Genomic DNA, 20,817 nt, shown 5'->3' with positions numbered 1-20,817 from the left:
AATTGTGCGGAACCACTTCTTCCCACAAACCTCCCTGGGAAGGTCTGGGCATGAACCTCTTTCACCGCAAATCATAAACCTTCTTGACGGCAGTGGACATCTACTCACGGTTGCTACAGGTGGTGACACTAAAACGCACGACAGCTCCAGTGGCCATTGAGGTGCTCAAAAGCCTGTTCGCCCATCATGGGATACCACAACAGGTTAAGTCAGATAACGGTTCACAATTTTCTTCACGCGAATTTGCCGCATTCGCTGCATCTTATTGTTTCGACCACGTCACCAGTAGCCCCCAGTACCCACAGCCTACGGGAAAGACTGAACAAATGATCCGCACTGTGAAATACATCTTCCGTAAGGCAGAAGATCCTCACTTGGCCCTTCTCAGCTATAGGGATACACCAGGTATGAGTGGCTTCAGCCCGGCTCAGCTCCTAATGGGAAGCCAACTGAGAACTCGAGTCCCAAAGCCGGATGAAAAGCTTCGTCCACACTGGCCCGAAAGGGAGGAGGTAGCCCTCAGAGATGATTTTTACAAGCAAAAGACCGCAAAGAACTTCAACCGACATCATCGCGTCAGAGATCTGCCATCATTTAAGTCCGGAGAGCAGGTCTGTGTTCGACCCCACCAGGTGCGTGCTACAGTTCTGAAAAGGAACAGCGTTCAAGGACCTTTGTCGTCGAAACGGAGCGAGGAACGATTCTGCAGCGGAATCGTCGACACCGTGTTTTCTTTGTGCTGAGCGCAGCAGATCCCGCACTTCTCGAGCCTCATCCCCTAACTGAAGAGGCAGCAGCAGCTGATCCGCCGCCTGTTACAGTGGGACCTTCATGTCCTGGTGATGGTGTTGTGTTTACCCGTAGCGGCCGCTGTGTGGTACTACCGGACCGCTAGAACGTGCGACTGAGGAGGGGAGATGTTGGGCTCGCCACCTGTGAACCTAATAGCGGCGCCCTCTAAGCTGAGGGATTGTAATAGATCAGTTTTTGTTTGGCTCTGGAGCGGCGTAGTTGCCTGGCTCTCTCTCCGCCTCCCGGAATGTCAGCACGGGAACGCTCACACAACAGAGACCAACTTTTTAAGCACAAGCTGGACCCCCTCGCCTTCGCCACCCTCAAAAGGCCGCTGCACATGAAACACAAGTGAAAACATCCACGTTCTCTATTCCAGAAGCTCCTGCCTACATCACTGCGTGAACGAATGCCAGCAAAAAGCTTTATGTAGCCATGCAGTTGATGCTACGAGTGCAAACCAGCCATTTCACAGATATGCTTCGCGCCCAAAAATGAGCGTCTGTTTGAAGCACTATATGGCTCATGCGCTTATATAGCACTCCTCGTGGCCATAGAAAGTTCTCACTAAGCATAGTAAACATGCACTATACCTACCATAATCAGGTGCACATGGTTCGAGGATGAAGTCGCTGCACCTCCGTGACGCGCCGAACCTCGAGATCCTCTCTCCAACACGCAAGTCAAAATGGCGCGGCGACTTTAAAAAGACAAAGATCATGGCGTCTTGCCCTATCAAGTCCTGGAGCATCAAGGGACAAGAAGTGGAAGCTGTGACAGATTTTCTTTTCTTGGGCTCCAAGATTACCCCTGAAGGAGACTGCAGCCATGAAATTAGGAGACGCCTGCTTCTGGCAAAGAGAGCCATGGTTAGTCTTGACCGCCTAGTAAAGAGCAGAGACATTAGTCTGCCAACCAAGATCCGTATAACTCGTGCTATGGTCTTTCCAGTTGTGATGTATGGATGCGAGAGTTGGACTGTGAAAAAGGCTGACCGCCGAAGAATTGACGCGTTTGAATTGTGGTGCTGGCGGAGACTCTTGAGAGTTCCTTGGACTGCCAGAAGATCAAATCAGTCGATATTGTCGACCATAAACACTGACTGCTCATTGCAGGGTCAAATTCTAAAGTTAGAGCTCAGATACTTTGGTCATCTGATAAGAAGAGAGGAGTCGCTGGAGAAAGATTTGATGTTGGGAAAGGTTGAGGGTCACCGGAGAAGGGGTAGGCAGCGGACGCGATGGTTAGATGGCATCCTCGTGGCACTGAAGATGAAGTTATGTGATGTTAGGAAGACAGTGAGAGCAAGGAAAGCGTGGCGTGACATGGTCTATAGGGTCACGAAGAGTCGGACGCGACTGAACGACTGAACTGAACTGACACAAACAAGCGAACCGTCAACTGCATAAAGGCGCCGAGATGCTCAAGGAGCAGCGGCTTCAACTGCTTCGCAAACAAAGCACCCGGGCTCTCCAGACGTAAAGGCAGGCGGAGTCCCTCGCAGGTCATGTAACTATTCCGACCGGCAGCGGCTGTAGCGACTGCAGGTTGGCTCATGCCGTGCGGTTGCTGCTTGGCTGCAAGAGGCATTACTTTCTCCTCTGAACTGGTTTCTCTTCGCCTTTCTTGTGCCTCCTCTTGTATATTTATACTTTATCTAACAAAATATTTGAAGCACTGCCAAATGCAGAGGCGCCTTGGGCCGTTCAGGAGCATGCTCGATACATGAGTAATTATGCTCTTAGCACCTCTTGCCACAGGGAACTGTAATAGGCAGTTGTGCTCCCGCTGTCGCCTCACCAATTCGAGGGACGAGGGGCGCGATGGAGCACACTTACCTATCGCAGTGTGCAGTATCATGAATAGGCAAGAGCTCCCCTGCCTTTCGCAGTGCTGTAAACACGCACGTATTGTCCATTGATACCGAAACACGTGCTCTGCACCCGAAACGCGCGACAAGAAAGAAGGGTGATAGGCCGGGATGAGGTGAACATTTCGTCTTCTATTCCTCCTCTCGTTAGTTTTTTTCAATCCAGGACTAAACATGTGTCTTCAAAATTTACGCACAGCACGCTTCTCGTCGTAGGGTCTCCTCTCGCGGAGTAACGGCTCGATTTGGGGACCAATGTGTACGTTACTTTCTTTTTCAGACGTTTTTTTTAGAGTGTACGAAGACTACCTCGACGATCACGCGCCAGGCTCTAAAGTAACAGCGCCGCTACGTACGATGACAACATCGACGACAACACGATCGGAGTGCAAGCCGACATCGCCGCCCCGCGAAGTAACAACGGTGTACCCTGGCCGTGACCTCAATAAAGGACGGAGGCGAGATTAAATACCAAGGTCCACCAGCAATACGAGGACTAGAAGAAGCGACCTGAAGTTGCTGACGACCGTCGCACAGTTACAGCCCTAGCAGACACCGGAGCTGACTATTGTTTCATGAATGGAGCGTTCGCCGCCCAGCTCAAGGAAGTGGCGACCACTTGGGATGGCCCACTAATCTGCACCGCTTGTGGCAACTTTATTACGCCGACAAGGCGATCCACCACAAGAGTGACAGTAAATGGGCGAACTTATCCTACGAGCTTTGTGGACCTACAGAACTGCTCGCGAGATAGTTTTCTAGGTGGGATTTTCTTAAGAATCGGGCGATCTTCGACCTTCGTTTAAAACGTATCAAGCTTTTGACCAACAAAGCCATACCTTTCACGACTACATCGACACACCACATCACTCTAGATATCATTGACGTATAGATAACCGCGCCGCTTCGATCAGGTGTCATCGCTTGAGTTAGCCACGCAGACATCCAAACCGCCGAAGGCGTCGTCGAGGGAATCTCCCAGCTGCTTTTGGAAAGAGGGCTTGGAATCTCAAGAGACGTTCCATATCCGAGGCGGACAGACTCAGGTGCTGGTGACAAACATCAATGACGAATACCGGCATATCATAACAACGGCACGACGATCGCTCTCCTCGAAGAGCTAGCGGACAGTCGAGATGTCTTCGCCCTCTCCAGCCAACCCGAAGACAATGCACCAACCTATCCAAGCAGCCCACGTTCGATATAAACACAGTCTACCCGAGACAGACAAGATTGGATTCACAGTCTTCTTGAAAGCTATAGCGAGTGTTTTCCTTCAGCGTCAAACGTGCGACAGACTCCATTGGCAAAGCACCGCATTATCACAGACGAACACGTCTCACCTCTTCGTCAAATCCCCTGTCGTGTACGCCGTGACCGCACCGAGCCTCCATGAGCACGTCGACCAAATGCTTCTTGATGATGTCATCTATTCATCCAAGAGCCCCTGAGCAGCACCAGTCGTCTTAGTGAAGAAGAAAGAGAGCACACCTCGCTTTCCCGTCGATTACCGCCGCTTGAACAACTTGTCACGAAGAGGTCTGTCTACCCGCTGCTTCACATCGGTGACACTCTAGACCATCTCTGCAACGCTAGGTATTCCTCGTTCATTGACTTGAAGAGCGGGTACTGGCAAATTGAGGTCGACGATCGAGAGCTAGAGAAGGCAGCGTTCATAACACTAGATGGTCTCTTCGAATTCAAGGTAATGCCATTTTGTCTGCTCCGCGCCAGGCGCGTTCTAACGAGTAAAGGTGCGAATATAGACCGACGCAATGCACGCGCGCGGTCGCACACGCTGCGTTACGTTATCATAAGGCTCCGTCTATAGTTTCGCGAGCTCCAGCGCCCAACGTAACCGGCGACGGCCAGCGCGCCCCCGACAGGCTGGGCGTAGAGATGGCTCTGCCGCCGACCACGTCGACCCACAATGTATCGCACAGTGGAAGATGGCGGTCGGCTCTATAAACGACGGGATTGGCGGGAGCGGCCCAAATATTGAACTCGCGTCGGACAGCCTTTTGGAGAAGTTTATCGAAACCATTAAGCAATATTCTAGTGTGTGCGACCCGAAGAGACTCGAATTCAGAGATGAGCAGCGCAAATAGAGCGTGTGTGAACGGATAAGCGTAGTTGCGGTCTCTTTACAGGTGAGCTGTCCATTTCTGCCGTGTTCGGTTTCATTTTTATGCTTGCAGGCCGAAGCGAGTTTCCCCACTTGTTACACACACCGCACCTTTTGATCCTTGTTTTTGTCTCTCCTTTCCATCTGTAGTTGACGAATGTCACAAGTTGCGGAAGAGCTGGGGGATCACTTTACCCGCGAACGGGATGCAGACGGCCCGCGGGTTGGCGATCTTTTTGCGCATGCTCCGAAGAGAACCGCTGACGGCGCGCAGCGCCGAAGTATAAAGGGGATACATTTCGTCCGGCGTATTAAACCCGGCGTAGCGTGACTAACCGCGAGCGAGGCTAGCGAGCGCGCAGAACACGTCGGACTATATACGCGCCTTATATGGACTCTGTCCTGGCTGGCTTGAAGTAGCAAGCTTGTTTAGTATACCTGGATGATGTCGTTGCCTTCTCGTCAAACTTGAAGACCACCTGAAACGGCTGCGGACAGTGGTGGATGTCATCAAGCCATCGGGACTAACGTTCAAACCAAAGAAATGCCCTTTAGCCTACGAGAAAGTCCGGTTCCTAGGCCAGATCGTTACCAAAGATGGCGTTCATCCAGAGCCGGAGAAAACCGGTGCGATTACACAGTTTCTGCTACCTGCCGATCACAAAGTTGTACGCAGGTTCTTTGGGCTCTGTGCTTGCTATTGATGATTTGTCAGAAATCTTTTTGCGCATCGCCGAACCGTTGACGCAGCTTACAAAGGCTGACGTAACGTTTAAACGGGAAGCGCCGCAAGGAGAAGCATTCAACGAATTTAGGCGTCGCCTACAGTCCCTTCCTGTTCTTGGTCACTTTTATGAAAACGTCGATACTGAATTTTACACTGAAGCCGAGCTGTGTGGGCGTAGGTGCCGTTCACGTTCAGAAGAGTACCGCGCAAACGAAAGTAATCGCCTACGCTAGCTGGAAGCCAATGACTCTACGACCGAGCAGGAGTACATCGCGATCATCTGGGTCACTTCAAGTTCCGTCCATATCAAGGTAGTAAGCGATCACTACATGCTCTGCTGGCTGGCTAATTTGAAAGATAACTCCAGCCGCCTTGGCCGATAGAGCTTACGATTTTAAGAATTTGGCATGACTGTAGTGTAAAAGTTCAGCCCTAAGCATTCCGACGCCGACTGCTTATCCCACGCTCCCGTCGACACTCCGCCGAAAGACGATAACGACGACACCTCTCTGGGACCGGTAATTGCCAGCAGGTTTCCACAACAGGAGCGGTCAGTTCCTAACCTGAAAGACCTAGCCGACTACGTGGTAGGCACGACCCCTTTCCTTCTTGCGGTGTTTAGGCGTCAGGAGTCATCGTTCGCATTAAGCAATCACTTCCTCGTAAAGAACTTCGCTCCGAACAAGACCGCAAAGCTTCTTGCGGTGCCTAAAAGCCTCAGGTAGGAAATTCTTTACACGTTGCACGACGAGCTAACAGCAGGGAATCTAAAGTTAGGGCGCACGTTGCATCGAATCCAGGCGTGCTGCTGGCTGCGACTGCTGGCAGACGTTACCCACTACGGGAAAACGTGCCGTGATTGACAGCGACGCAAGGCGCCGCTGATTAGTCTAGCTGGACTACTGAACCCGATAGCGGGTCCAACCCTGCCCTTTCAACAAACTGGGAAGCATCTTCTCTATTTTTAATTTTTATTTACGGTTAACAAGCGGATCATCGTGGCCACCGACTACCTTACCCCCTACGAAGAAGCAAAAGCACTGCCCAATGCTACCGCAAGCGAAGTCGCCAATTTTTTGTCGAACAATTTCTTTGGCGACACAGCGCCCCACAATGGCTCATCACAGACAGGGAACAGCATTTATGGCAAAGCTGACGCAAGCCATTCTGGAATGCAGTAATACAAGCCATCGACGAACAACTGCGTTCTATCCTAGACTTACAATAAAACAATTCCGGACATGATTGCAATCTACGTCGGAGCCGAACACATGACATGGGATGCCGTTCTGCCCTACGTCATCTGCGCTTATAACACCACCTTCGAGGAGACAACCAGGTCTACCCCGTCCAGCCTTGTATACAGTAGGCAGCCTACGACGACGCTTGATGCAATGATGCCGCATGTAACCAACGAGCACATGCTCGACGTGGCCGCCTATCTGCAGCACGTAGAAGAAGCGCGACGACTCTCCTGGTGCACATTGATAACCAGCAAGGTACCGACTGCGGATGATACAACTTGCAACGACGAGTCGCAGACTACAGCCCTGGAGACCAAGTGTGGGTTTGGACGCCGATACGCCGCCGCGGGCGGAGAGCAAAGCTATTCCGGCGCGGTACATCGCCCCATACCAAGTCCTTTCTTGCACCGGGCAGCCTAAATATGAGGTCATCCCTGATGGCACGACCATATCGCAGCCGCACAGGGCGTGCCAAGAAATCGTCTACGTTATGAAATCGTCCTGAAACCTTATTACACGTGGTAAAACCTTAGCCCTGTTAATTTCTAGTATTTTGTTTACCTCTTTGTGTTTATTTTGTAAGCATCGAGTCATGTCTTTTTAAGGGCTGAGTAATGCCGCGAGCCATTGAAATCGTTTATTTGTTCTTTTTCGGCAGTCGTCAGAATGCGGCCTTATCACTGGTTCCGGGGGCGGATAGTTTGTGTTATACTTGTTTGTTACACGCTCGCTGTCGCGAGCCACCGCATTATCAATTTTTGCCTCGCAAGATGCGTCGACATGTGTCTAGATGATTCCGCCCACTCGCGTGTATTTCTGCAACGTTGGAGTTTGTGGTAGTCACTGTTTGCGGCTGTATCTAGATATGTCCTCGCCGCCTTTAAATTGAACGTTGACGGATGAAACGAGCATTCGTAATTCGACGACCAGCTTGCACTTTTATTTTATCGCCGATGCCGAGTTGTTCAGCACTTTTGGTGCCCAAGTCAGCCCAATAAAGAGCTTATACCAGTGAAGATCAAGTCTCCTCATTGGTTGACAGTGTTGTCCCCACTACGTGACAATATAGTTTCACCATGATAGAACTACGTCGCTTAATATCTGTACTTCAAATATGTAGCTGTGATGTTGCCAGCGCAGGTATGATTATGAATAAGTGTGTGGTGCCCCTCTACGAAACTGTATGCCATTTTACGTAAACGCAGATTGCTAAAACATGTTTCATAGCCGGCAAGAGTATGTCACAAAGGTTATCGATATTAGCGTAATATAAGGTAAACAATTCTGTACACATATTTTATTGTTCTCTTTGTTATTACAGCAGTAATTAAAGAGAATTTTTCGGGCACTCTTAAGGTGTGAGTTTGTTCAGTGTGTCATTAAATGAGAATCGTTGATTCCGTCATATAGGAATTCCGCGCATGCAAATTTTTTTCCGAGTCACACGTTATCGAGCAGTTGTACTGATTTTTAATCTTTACATGATATAGATTTTTTGTCCATTTCTGGGTCACGAACTTAGCCTTTCCTCCAGCGGATCAGAGTGATTTAGTCGTCCATCAGACTCTGAAGATTTGCTCTAATTCTGTATAAACAGCAGTCATAATCTTGTTTTTCTTCAAACGAAATGCAACCACAACTCAGTTTGAAGCATACCTCAGTTTTAGCCGTCATTATAAAAGGTAGCTAGAGAGTAGCTACTAATCGTAATCAATAAACAAGTAAAGCTGCATGAATACTGGCAAAAATCTTTCAGAAGTGTTCACCCATAGCGTGGTGATGCCAATATTCATTGCAATAAGTACTGAATAAATTTTAGGTCGAAAAGCATGATTTTACTTAGGGTTCAATGTTTTGGGAGCTTAAGCAACGCTTTGATAGGCCATATATACTATCGCAGGCGATATCAGTCACCAGCTTAACTATATATAAATAAGTTTATACAGCGCAATGATAATTGCCCGTGTGAAAGACATGCGAATAGCATCCTGCGTGACTATTGATTTCTACTCAAGCTGGAAAGCGATGAATGCTTTATAGTCTTCGATCAGGACTTAGACGTTTAGACTGACTGCCTTTTCCCTTCTAGTTGGCTTGTATTAACGCAGCAGAAATAAAGCTCCCACTCTTCAGATAATCAGTTTAATGGCGTTCCAGGAAATAAGTAATCTGTTAATATTAATATCACTCAAATTCAACTGCAACTGTATAAAACAGTTAATTAGAGCCCAAAAATAACTACGGAACAATAATTACAGAACAGTAACTGATTACAACTGCCCGACTTTTCTTGGACCTTTACTGCAATAAGACTATTTCGTTTGAACTGCAATAAACCGGTGCTGCTTTCATGAACATTTTACGGGCAGTTCATTTTGAACGATTTTAAAGGTTTTGTCGCTGAGTTTGCTACATTTTCACGTGAATACTTCAGCCACTACGCGAGCATTCTCAGCATGTGATCGCTAAAAGTTAGAGCGGCGCAATATTTAAAGGATACCTTGCGCACTCGCAACTTGCTGCGGAATGCTGCTAAAATGGTTTATACGTTTTTTATGACCCGCGGGAGTAGCTCAGCGGTTAGAATGTTCGACTGCTGAACCCAAGGAGTCGAGATAGAATCTCAGCCATGGCAGTGGCTTTCCGGTGGAAACAAAAGGCAGAGCGTCCGCGTTCTGTTTCATGTTAAGGCAAGTTAAAGACCACAGGCGGTTAAATTTCCGGAGAGCTTAACTCCGCGTAGCCTGTAGCCTGAGCTGATTTGGAATGTACAAGATAGAAAACATCCCATTAAAACGAAAGCAAACATCCTCTATGTAGCGCGGCCCTCCGTTCTTGGCGCTTTGAAAAGGCACTGCAGAGCTAGAAAACTAATGTCGGTGTTTGCTTAGGAAACTCACAGCCGCTTCTAGAGTGGAACTATAGCAAGCCCGGTTCATTTCTTTCGGCTCAACGCTGCTGGAGCTCCCAGCGTCTTTTTTGACTGGACATCCATTTGGGAATAAATTTGGGAATTTGAGAATAAAGGTACCCCTATCACGAATATCACGGGGAGCTTGACGTGCCACGCAGCCAACCATAAATTAATTCGGCACACGCGCTTCGCCCCTGTAAGTTTTCTGTACAGAAGTAGCAATTATAAGTAGCAATTATTTATTGAAAAAAAAAATAACTGAATTTATCAAAACGTTACCGGAAGTGTTTTCATATGTAATCATTGAATATTATACTAATACAAGCAGTTGATTACTATCAACTTTTTAATGACATACAGCTCTGTTCATGCTCTTGCAGGTACTATTTAGCAGTCCACATGGCCATGCAATGCCTAGTTGTCAGGTCTTAGGACTTTACGAGGCTGCACGTCATGACTGAGTTGGGAGACCTTTTGCTCAGGCTTCGTATTTGATATAGGGGGAGGGGGATAAGAATCCACTATTGCACTACTCTCGGAGGCCGAATTAAAACTTCGATGTATGAGTATATTGGTTAGGTTCTCATATGATATTGATGCTGAGGACATCAGTAACGAAGACATCAGTAAACAAGAGATTAACGAATTCGAGCCACGAGCTATCAGGAGAGCCGGCAAACACAAGCCGTTAGTGCTATAGCGTCATGCACCAAATGCTAGATAATAAATGTAAGCTGAAATGATTTTTTGATATTATCCGAGATGCATATATTAGAATATATGAAATGATTAAGCTCACGAAGTGAATTTGCGCTACCATTTAAAGTTATGACATAATCTACTAATAAAATAGCGACAATCCTCAGGCTTGTCTTCAAAGTATTTCTAGTGCGGTAGAGCTAGTAGATGGCGTCATTCTGTTTGACGTTTCTAATACAACAATTTTCGCCCAATTCTGTATGAGTTTCCCGATCCTGCTGAACAACGCCATGTGACCTTTACCTTCGTTGGCATTGGTCTCCCTCAGAACAAAAGTTTCCGTGCCTGAAAAGACATCACCGACAGAGATGACGTCATCACTGGTGTCTGTATTCATTACGGTGTGCTGCTGAAAAGCCTGAATGGCGAAATAGTTTTATTCAGCAATTCCGTCGTGAATTTAAATGCTAGCCAAAACGGCATAGCATGATATAACATTAGCCTTCGCGCATTCTACTACTTTAGTTTAATTTATTTCTAAAAGAAATTCAGTTGCCCTTTAGGTGTTTCGCCTATTGTGGGACACCCCTGTCAAAGTTAGTGTGCATTTGAAACGAATCGCTAATTTAGTGATATTTCAATGACTCGGATAGTTAGCAGTTCACACTAAAGGCATGAACAATGAACCAATATCCTTTTTCCCATCTCGGTCGGACAAGTTTGCATATAATTCATTATAAAGTGTACAAAAAAGAGGAAACAATGCATGATCCACGAAAACATATAGCTTCGGAGTAATTGCAATCAAAAAGGCCTCGCGAAAGGTTAATCTGTTTATTACCACTGCTCCCCTACGACTGCTGCAAATGGGTACAAAGCCAATTCGTGAGTAAAACAGGCTCTTGTGCTCGAAGATACACGTCGCTATTTAAATTGTGCGTAATATTAATGTCTAATTCGTTGCATCAAGTTGTTGCGCGAAGACTCGTAGAGTGGGGAGCCCTACAATATGACACAGCTGATGGTCTCTCTGTTAAAGTGAGAGGGAGTATTTCGGCCATGAAAGGGGTAAAACAACCGCGTGGCGAAATAATTTTCAGTCAAGTCTACCGCTGCAGAAAGCGCGGTATCTCTATTACATGGCGTTTATTTTCGCGATGAGGTCTAGTGCGACCTGACGCACCGCAATCTCAGCGGCCTTCTCAATGAATTTCTTCAAGACGGTGGTAGTGCCGAGCAGGAATAAATTGAAGAATGGGTCGGTCAGCTTTATGCTGTGCAATTTAACTTCGAGACCTTCCAGTGTTTTCAGGTTCAGTCCGCGAAGGGCGATCTTGTTGTCAGCAGTCCTGGAATAGAAATGAGAGATATAAACACATTTATGGTACCATGCAGATATAGGCTGCTCGTCCCACAATAGGGTGGATTGCCATTAACTAAATACCTGCAGCGTGAAATTATACAAAGCGAAAACCATTAGAGGCTCACAAGTGTGGATAGGATGCGTGCGTCCGCGGAGTGTGTCACACCGTCAATGCCGAGAAATGAATTGGTTGTTTAGTAACAGAATATATGAAGTATACGGCGAAATAAAATGTGTGTGCAGTTCGTTCATGTGGAACAAGTAGTCATATTGAGCCAAAAATCAATTTAATTTCGAAATAGCCAAGGACGTCGATATAGTGTGCAGACGTCAGAACAACCGTGGATGTCGAAATTGTGAAAAATGCGCCAAAATTGCGCAGAAACATTCCAAACTTTAATGTCAGCTCTCGTCACCGCGTTAGAACTTTTTAAACAGTCAGTCAACAGCAAACGAGGACATAAGTAGTAAAATAGCAAAAAAAGGTAAAACTAAAAAAGAAAAAGAAAGAAACACAAAAAAGACGAAAGTAGAAAGGGTAAAAAGGGAAACAAGCTAAAAGTAATAAAATAGCTGACAGGAAAAAAGAAAAAAACAAACGAGTAAAATGTCGTGGGAAAGACTTTCGCCTCACCGCATTTAAGAGAGGTTTAAGTGCCTCCAACACGTTGTTTCCTGCGCTTTCAAAGCTAGCAATGTTCTTGTGTGGAAAAAAAAAAAACAGAACCTTAACTACCGCTGCCCAGACTACCAATCCACTTCTTCGGTTCAAGCTGATAAACCCCCCAGTTCTGAGCCAGACTACCTGGCATATTTTCATCTGTTTTCGATCTTACATCCATCTTGTTCGTAAATGTAGCCAGCATTTTATACAGGTTTCCCACCCCAAACATTGCAACCGCCCGTTCGTGCCGTGTCCTCAGGAGACTACCACTCAGGCTCGATTTACACGCACGCAGAAGGTTCCTACTGGTAACCAATGAGTGGAAACGTCCCTTGAAGGGCTCCTGAGCCCTGATGTAGCCCAACCTAGACCGAACAAAACTCGAGTGGTGGTCAGCGCTGTTATGTCGGACTGGTGAAAATGACCACGCAGATATTTTTTGTTTACCCATTGTGGCGCCGCTCACTGAAGAAGAGTCAGGATCCCTAAAGGGTCCTATGTACAGTAGGAGTAACCGCATACTATTCGGTGAGATGGCGTATAATGCGTGGTTTTTCGAGTCATCGAGAAGATTCCTCGGATGGGACAAGAGAGCACATATCAGCAGAGTCTTTTACGAGGAGTAGTACGCTCTATACCAGGCTATCACGCAGTGTGGATGTTAAAAGTTTCTGCTAATGACGCTATTGTTTCAAAGTACTTCCTTTGTTGCTGCCGAGCTTCGTGGGGAAGAATTATAACCTGATTTGTAGAGGATCCGGTTTTGCGAAACTTTTCACGATAGCTTCACATTCGCTTATGGTACGTGCAAGCGTTCCAAATGGCCCTCCTGAACGCGCATTGCGGCCCCGTGCTAGTGGTGCGTTTCAAAAGCGTAATGACTATACAGTGCGACACATAAGAAAACTAAAGGGTGAAAGGAGGAAATGTAAAGTTAACGTTCTTGACAGAATGTTTACGACCTCAAAACGAACAAATAGAGTATCACATGATAGTTGCAAGATCTCATGTTATATATGGGCGGCCTACAAATGGCGCTCGTTGCTGCGCTCTTCGCTGCCGTAGAAATCACTCCTTTAAAGTTATTCACCTCCGTCAATCATTTAGTGCGATATTGGATTGGGCTTTTTATGCTAGGATGCTATATTAAAACAAAATAACGACAACTGTTCTGGAAGTGATAGTGCATATGACGCGGACACGTATCTATCTCAGTTTGTGGGCAGCCAATCGTTTTTTCTCCGTCCTACTGATTGTGCTGAGGTGTCCTTTTGTATTCAGTCCATCAAAAACAATAAAACTGAGGATGCATGTGGTGTGCAGCTCCTTCCCGTAAAGCACGTACTTGACTTAATCTGTCCCGTTGTCACTTTTATATATAATTTAATTTTGTCTACAGGTGTATTTCCTAGGGCAATGCAGATTGCACGAGTGGTTCCAGTACATAAATCTGGAGATCGCAGCGTGTTCTCCATTTGCCGTCCAATCTCGGTGCTGCCGGTATTTTCTAGGGGCATAGAAAAAATATTGCACACTAGAATTACATCATATTTTTCACAACAAAACTTTCTCTTAGACTATCAGCATGGTTTTAGGAAGCACCGGTCAACAGAAACAGCCCTTTTAACGCAAAAAGAAATTGTCATACAAGCATTTAGTAAGAAACATGTAGTACTAGGGATCTACATAGATTTTTCAAAAGCATTTGACCTGGTAAATCATAAAATCCTTCTTTCAAAATTATACAGATATGGTGTCCGCGGAACCCCCACGCGCTACTGAAGTCGTACCTTACAAATCGAAAGCAGTACGTAGAAATCATTTTAAATCTTCTTTGCAAACTATTTACACTGGCGTTCCGCAGGGAAGCATACTGGGGCCGCTTTTATTTCTCATTTATATTAATGATATGGCACACTGTACATAGGGCGTAATATTTAACTCCTACGCAGATGACACCACTATCTTCTTGTCCGGGATCACGGAAATCGACATCGAAGAACGAGCAAATAGCGCTTTAATTGACTTGGATCGCTGTGTGAAAGCAAATTGCTTGAAAATTAACACGAGCAAAACAAAAGCTGTGTGTTACTCACCGAAAGGAAAACATTTATCAGGTAGCATGAACATACGACTAGGAACCGAACAAATTGAACTTGTAGATTCGGTCAAAGTACTCGGAGTGGTATTTTCGAGCCACCTGACTTGGAATGAACATATTGACCATATTCAATCGAAAGTGTCATCAGCTGTTGGCGACATGGCTGGAATAAGATATCTTCTACCTCCTAAAATTAAGCTGCTATTATATAATGCGCTCGTGTTATCCCTTTTCCAGTACTCTAGCCTAGTTTGGTGTACCACAGGAATAACCAATTTATCAAAACTGCATGTATTACAAAAAAGAGCCGTCCGGTATATCGCTGGTGTAACCTATTTCCATCCCACCAAAGAGCTTTTTTCCAAGTATGATATACTTTCGGTGTTCCAGTTATTTGATTACAGACTTATATTGACTTATAAGTCACACATAAAATCAAATAGCAGTTGTATAATTTCACTTGCAGACATAAAATAAAATCCTGGAAGCAGACAAACTCGACATAAAGAAAAATACCTTGTTCCAGTACCTCGCACATACGCATATACACAGTCACTACATTATACTGTGCCCAAATTGTTGAATAAGCTACATTTTGCCGGACTTGATCCAGTTTGCGTGTCGAACCACGATGTCAGCCTCTATTGTCGAGGAGAGCTGTCATGAATTTGTATATTTTGTATATATATATATATTTTTTTTTTTGCATCTTTGTGTACCATTGTTTTCAGTATCAGCAGTGCTTTCCCACTTCTTTCCTTGTATCTTTGTGCTGTATTTTATAACGTTCCTTCGTTCGTACAGAAGGAACAGTACAACGTTTTGCCCGTTTTCTATTTGTATAAACGTGTTTAGCTATAAACATGTGAATTGATTTTTTCTCCTGTCTGCTGCTCTGCCAACCTTGTAAGGGGGCCTGGACCCCAACAAACTGTTTTTACAGCTTTTAGTTCTGGCCCCTTCTTTTCTTGCTAAAAGGAGATAAACTTGAACTTGAACTTGAACTTGAACATACACTCGTTCATTCTTATTGAAGCACAGCTTAAGGATCAGGTCGTCCCCATTGTTTCAAGCACATTGGAAGGTCTCCTTTTCCACTCTGGCATATGAGCTCATGTTTTAAAGCTAATCTTATGAGAATTCCTGCTATGCATTTCGAATGAAAAAGCAAACTTCGGCATATCGCAGTGAATAAGAGCTGGGTAGAGCGAAAGAAATAAGACTGTATGCAAGCTCCACAAGCGTGCTTTGGGATTTGGCAAGCGGTGCGCATCCGTATTAAGATAAATGTGTGAATGTGCGCCTGATCTGCAATTTTCCCGTGAAGCAACGTTTCCTATGCACTCTTATGACAGATCTCAGAAACACATCACACATTGAAGAAATTACCGATATCACATGCCTTTTAAAGGTGAACAGTGAAAGTCTGATAGTAGTCGTCATGAGTAATTGTTTAGTCATTGCTACTCATACCTAAGGAGTTTAGTCACTTCTAATCAGTTCTCGTTACAAGTTGTCCTTAGACATATCGGTCATTTCAAGTCATTTGCAGTCATTTAGGTCATTACTACTCGTTACCAAGCAGTTTTAGTCATTTCTAATCAGTTGCATTTGTTACAAGCCGTCGTTAGACATATTGGCCATTACAAGTCATTAGTAGTAATTTCTGTCGGTACTATTACGAATAAGCATATTTTAGTCATTTCTGAACAATTAAAATCACTACAAGTTATCGTTACACATATTGGTCATTAAAAGTCCTTAGTAGTTTTTCCGAGCCATTAGTGGTCATTTTAACGTTAGTACTCATTACTGAGTATTTTTATTCGTTTTTAATGACTGTAGTTATCACAAGTCTTCGTTCTACATCTTGGTCATTACAAGTCAGTAGTAGCCTTCACGAGTAGTTACAGTGATTTTATTCATCACTACTCATTACTAAGTACATGTAGGAATTTTTCATCAATCGTAGTCATTGCAAATCGTCGTTACACATATGGATCATTACAAGTAATTAGTAGTCATTATTATTCATTATAACCTCTTAAGATCTCTATTCAATCTTCTATCAATTACAAACTACCACTATCATTCGTTTTCATTTTTATCTATCTTCACACGGCGGACACATCCTAATGATGCATCCGGCGGCCAGGACCGGCAGTCATATTCGGCTGTCACTTTCTGCCAAAGGCTTTCGCCCTAATAAGTCATATATGTGCGGTTGTCTTGGTGTTACCTCGGCGAGCACGCAGTGGCTCAGACACCCACCGCTACAGTGTGAAGTTGTTTGTAGTGTGGCGTGCTTCCACTTAGTAGGTACGACGCGCCGGTCTAACTACATGTGAACGCCGAAGTGGATGGAAAGCAACCATCATGGTCATTATTTGCAAAACCACGCCTCACCGCTCCTCTTCTACGGCAGGCTTAACAGTGTGCGCCTCACGCAGCCGCTTAATAAACTCGAGAGGCTGTTGTTTTTTTCGGGCACCCAGCATTGAATTTAACTTAAAGGGAAGCGGAACATTGGACCTTCATTATGTGAAGACTGGGATTCAGACGAAACCGCAACAGTGCCTATTACACGGCTCAGATTCGCGACTACCTAGGCTAAGCCCTATTCATAATTGCCTCTAATCGAAGTGTTCCTGCCGCTAGTGAATCGCGTGTCGGCATGTGCATCGTCAACACGCTTCTTCTGACGTCTTTCCAATTTGTTATTCTACAAAACAAAGTTTTGATTCAATCACTCGATGCACTCTGACCACGGTGATGTATTTGAAAGGAATGGTGTAGAAATGTCAAGGTTTAGGGCATCATATGAACACCGTACAGGTTATTCTGTCCTTATTTTTCGTTTCCCGATATGCACAGATATAACATGGGCACGCCTTGCAACGTAACTTGAAACAGTGCTACATCAAACTTTTCTTCCTAGTCTGTGACTGTTCCTTTGCCGTTAATAAATAAATACCGCAAAACTAAAAATTTTTATTCGTCCTCCAACAGCAGTTTTTTAACACTTGGCAGAAATATCAAAAGAATAGAGTGCGGAGGACAAGTATAAAAAGACACACCAACAGCTGGACTAACCAGACTATTAACTGAACTTTAGTTTGCACCAAAAGTTTTTTTCCTAGCCGAGCCATACGTACGTACGCACAAGCATCCATACATCAAAATCCCACGGAAAAACACACCGCTCTACGTTAGCATATTAAACAAGCGTAAACAACTTTAGAACTTTTAAAGAAAACGCACCAGCATATTAGGCAACAAGCATGAACAAGGGAAGTGTCTACTAAGGTAGTTCCAAAGCAAAGAAAATTCAAGAAAGCAAACTGATTTTCTGAAGAGGCTTTTCAAATAGCTGAGTAAAGGAGGATGGAAAAAGTTATGGGGGAAAGAGAAAGATACAAGCTTCTCAATGCGGAATTTCAGAATATATCAAGGAGAGATAAAAATACCTTCCTGAACATACAGTACCAAGCAGTTGAGGACAATAGCCAATTGAGGAACACAAGAGCTCTGTATAAGACAATGATATTAAAGGAAGCTTCTGTGCTAAGCTGGGAGTGATAAAGGTCGAACGAGGCAGGGACAGCACTGAAGCCTGAGAGATAAAGAAGAGGTGGCAGGAATACATAGAACTCTACAAGCAGGACTCCGATATGCATACCCAACATAAGACGGTTGTGATTACTGATCTCGAACCGGGCATCCTGAAGAGTGAAGTTGAATGGGCCTTAACCAGCCTTGATAATAACAAAGCTAGAGGAATTGATGAAATCCAGCTGAGTTGCTTCAAAACCTCCACCATGACGCTGTTAACGTTCTGTATACATTATATGAGCAAATTTGGACAACCTTGCAGTGGCCACAAGATTGGAGGAGGTCAGTTTACATCCCCATTCCAAAGAAAGGCAGTACCAAAGATTGTTCCAACTACCGCACGATCGCGCTTATTTCGCATGCTAGCAAGGTGATGTTGAAAATCCTCCAAGGTAGGCTGCAGCAGTATGTGTTTAGTGAGCTTCTGGACGTGCAAGCTGGGTTTCGCAAGGGAGAGGAACTAGAGACCAGATTGTCAACCTTCGCTGGATCATTGAAAAAGCAAGAGAGTTCCAGAAACCCATCAACTTCTGCTATATTGATTATGCGAAAGCGTTTGACTGCGTAGATCACAGCAGATTGTGGCAAGATTGTGTCTAAGAGATGGGAGTTCCCATTCACCTCACCTGTCTCCTCAGGAACCCGTAAGAAGGGCAAGAGGCCACAATCAGAACTGATTGCTTTCCGATTGAGAAAGCAGTGAGACAAGGCTGCATACTGTCTCCCTGTCTATTTAACCTATATGCTGAGCGCATCATGAGAAAGGCCGGTCTGGACCAGTCTTCAGCTGGAGTGAAGCTTGCGGGGAAACGTATCAACAACCTTAGATATGCGGAAGGTGCCGCTTTAATGGCACAAAGTGAAGTGGAACACAAGAGTCTTCTCATGCGCGTACAAGAGAGTGAGACGTTTGGGCTTAAACTGAACATTAAAAGACAAAGATCATGGCGTCTTGCCCTATCAAGTCCTGGAGCATCACGGGACAAGAAATGGAAGCTGTGACAGATTTTTTCTTCTTGGGCTCCAAGATTACCCCGGAAGGAGACTGCAGCCATGAAATTAGGAGACGCCTGCTTTTGGAAAACAGAATCATGGCTAACCCTGACCGCCTAGTAAAGAGCAGACACATTACAATGCCAACCAACATCTCTGTAACTCGCGCTATGGTCTTTCCAGTTGTGATGTATGGATGCGAGAGTTGGACTGTGAAGAAGGCTGACCGCCGCAGAATTGACGCGTTTAAATTGTGGTGCTGGCGGAGACTCTTGAGAGTTCCTTGGACTGCCAGAAGAATAAATCAGTCGATATTGTCGACCATAAAACCTGACGGCGCATTGGAGAGTCAAATTGTAAACTTACAGCTCAGCTACTTTGGTCATCTGATGAGAAGAGAAGAGTCGCTGGGGAAATATTTGATATTGGGAAAGGTTGAGGGTCACCGGAGAAGGGGTAGGCAGCGAACGCGGTGGTTAGATGGCATCCTCGAAGCGCTGCAGATGAAGTTATGTGATATTAGGAAGATAGTGAGAGACCGGGAAGTGGGGCGTGATATACTCCATAGGGTCACGAAGAGTCGGATATGATTGAACGACTGAACTGAACTGAATGAAAAAGAGAAAACTTTAAACACCGCGTTAGGTACCCAGGTAGCACAGAATGTGGGGCCCCAGTAGGTCCGATGTAGGCAAGTGGGGCTAGGGCAGCCATCATAAAACCTACATCGGTCCCCGATGGGGCAAATGTGGGCAAACCCCATTTTGGCTTTTCCCGGTTCCTTCTGCATGGGTCCCATAGCGGCGCTGCTCGGGCTAATGCAGAGCACATTCCTGCATCCAGACCGCAAGGGTCCTTTGTCTGATATTTAAGGGCAATCCAACCTAAATGTGGGCTCTTTAAGGGAAAGCCCTCATGGATCCGAAATGAAGCCGCCCCCATAAAACCTTTGTGGGGCCTACATCGGCCATGGTGGGGCAAAAAAACATGGTCATGCCCACATGCTGCCCCAATCGGCCCCTTTTAGGTTACTTGAGGTCAGGTGAAATATGAATAAGAGGTCGATTTGGGCAAGCCCTTGTGAAGCCCAATTTAGGCAGCCTTAGCTAAACCGCTTTAGGTCCCACATAGGCTGTAATGGGGCTGGAAGGCGGGCTTGCCCGCATAGTACCAAAATAGGTCCCTTGTGGAAAATTTGAAGGCACGTGCAACCGCAGGTGGGCTTTGGGTTCAAAAACAATACTCAGCCTAATTGGGGCTGCCCGCACAAAACTGCTTGATATCCCACATGGGCCATAATGGGGCTGGAAGGCGGGCAGGCCTGCATGATACCAAAATCGGTCCCTTGTGGGGAATTGGAAAGCACGCGCAACAGCAAGTGGGCTTTAGGTTCAAAAACAGCACCCAGCCCAATTGGGGCTGCCCCACACAAAACCGCTGTAGGTGCCAAATCGGCCGCAATGGGGCTAGAAGGCGCGAGTGCAATTGTGTAATGATTCTTTCCAACCTTTATTGGTAATAGATGCTGCCCTATAATACTATTATAAAGGATTTGTATAACAGTTGTTGCCATGTTTAGTCGGTTAGAAATATTACGTGGCCTTAGTTCTCGCGCTCATGCAAATTGCGCTAAATATACTAAAACATACTGATTGTTAACTGTTGCCCCTAATGTGGTTGCTGTGGATAGCCTGCAGCACTCAGCACAAAGTT

At 45.6% G+C, this 20,817-nt stretch overlaps 1 protein-coding gene and 1 pseudogene across 1 annotated transcript in view; one reads left to right on the top strand and one right to left on the bottom strand.

Annotated features, from left to right (window-relative positions):
- Nucleotides 1–326: 326 nt before the first annotated feature.
- On the top strand, nt 327–961 carry LOC146209421 (uncharacterized; annotated as a pseudogene).
- Nucleotides 962–11,504: 10,543 nt separating this feature from the next.
- Nucleotides 11,505–20,817, bottom strand: part of LOC146209419 (uncharacterized) — a 51,606-nt gene continuing 42,293 nt past the window's right edge. The window contains exon 4 of the mRNA XM_084587407.1: nt 11,505–11,720. Coding sequence (XP_084443533.1) covers nt 11,507–11,720 — 214 coding nt within the window. The 3' untranslated portion in view covers nt 11,505–11,506. The remainder of the gene's footprint in view (nt 11,721–20,817) is intronic.

Source organism: Amblyomma maculatum, chromosome 1 (assembly GCF_055883805.1).
Source record: "Amblyomma maculatum isolate TAMU_Amacu chromosome 1, ASM5588380v1, whole genome shotgun sequence".
NCBI classification, from domain to species: Eukaryota; Metazoa; Arthropoda; class Arachnida; order Ixodida; family Ixodidae; genus Amblyomma; species Amblyomma maculatum.
Note: the sequence above shows the minus strand (reverse complement) of the source record. Positions and strands in the feature narration are given on the sequence as shown.